General features: G+C 72.6%; 1 protein-coding gene across 1 annotated transcript in view; it reads right to left on the reverse strand.

Moving 5' to 3' along the window:
* LIMS1 (LIM zinc finger domain containing 1) overlaps nucleotides 1-450 on the reverse strand; it is a 148,100-nt gene extending 147,650 nt beyond the window's left edge. Inside the window, exon 1 of the mRNA XM_029937057.1 lies at nucleotides 185-450. Coding sequence (XP_029792917.1) covers nucleotides 185-216 — 32 coding nt within the window. The 5' untranslated portion in view covers nucleotides 217-450. The remainder of the gene's footprint in view (nucleotides 1-184) is intronic.
* Between the last annotated feature and the right edge of the window lie 802 nt (nucleotides 451-1,252).

A 1,252-nucleotide genomic window follows, 5' to 3' on the forward strand; every position in this document is an offset into this window, starting at 1 on the left:
TCAGCGCCCTGGGCGCAGCGCGGAAGCCTGGCTGGGGCGGCCGGGCGCCGCGGCCCCGGAGCGCGGGAGAGGGGCTGCCCGTCCCCGGCCGACGCGCAGGCCCGCGGGAAGGCCGGGAAAGCGGTCCGCTGCCGACGTGGCGGGTGCCGAGCGCAGGGCGCCCCCGGCGGGACCCGGCCCTTACCTGTTGGTCATTCCTGCCGCCACTCCCAGCATCTCTCCGCAGTGGGCCGTCGTCCCTCCGCACGTAGGCTGCCGGCGCCGGTCCGACCAACTTCGCCTCCTCACGCTTGGGCAAGCTGCGGGCACGCTGGCGGGCGGGCCGCAAGCAGGAAGGAGAGGCCGTCAAGGGGCGGGGAGGCTGCTACTGCCTCCGGCCGGCAGCCGGCAACTAGCTGGGCGTGCCACGCGGGGGCGCGCGCAGTACGGAGGCCAGGCGAAGTGGGCGCAGGCTAGCCCGCGGCGCCGGGAAACGCTGCCTCTTCCCCGCCCCAGCCCCGCCCCAGCCCCGCCCCACCTGCCCCACCTGCCCCACCCCCTTGGCAGGCCCTGGGCCTCGTTCCCCCCAAGCCCCGTCCCACCCCGTCTGGCCCCGCCTCCAACCCCCTTCCCTTCCGGAGCCTCTGGCCTGTCCTCGGCCCCACCTCGCTAGTTCCAGTACTGCCCACCCCCACACCCCGGCACCGATCCGCTCCCAGTACCGCCCCATCCTCGGCTGGCCCCCGCCCCTCGGCCCCGCCCATCCCCGTCCCAGCGTCGGAGACCCGCTTCCAGCTCCGCCTCAGTCCGCCCCCGCCGGGTCCCTCCCGCCCAGCTCCGCCCCGAGGCACTGGCCGGAGGCCTAGCCCGGGGGGCGGGGACAAGGGCTCCAGGGCCCGCCCAATCTCTTCCGGAGCTCCCGACTTGCGTTGGACACAGCGGGACTGGCCTCAGCGGTTCCTGAGGGGTGACGGTATCACCCCGAGAGCGGAGAAACTTAGGCTTCCCTTCTTCGAGACACCTCTGGCCGCGCTGACGGCCCGTGTGGCTCCGCGGACCACTCTGTTCCCGGAGTGGAGGCATTCCGCCCCATCTGGGTGACCGGTCCGGAGGGGACTCAGTAAGAAGGGGAGGCAGCCCTCGGAGTGGCCCTTCAATACGGCGACCAGTGCGGAATCCCTGCGCACGGAGACTGGCACGTTCTGCGGTGCTCTCTAGGATTCGCGGCGCTTGCAAATAAATGGGGGATTCGGAAAGTCAACCTTTTTTGAGA

The sequence above is a fragment of the Suricata suricatta genome, chromosome 4, assembly GCF_006229205.1.
Source record: "Suricata suricatta isolate VVHF042 chromosome 4, meerkat_22Aug2017_6uvM2_HiC, whole genome shotgun sequence".
NCBI lineage: Eukaryota > Metazoa > Chordata > Mammalia > Carnivora > Herpestidae > Suricata > Suricata suricatta.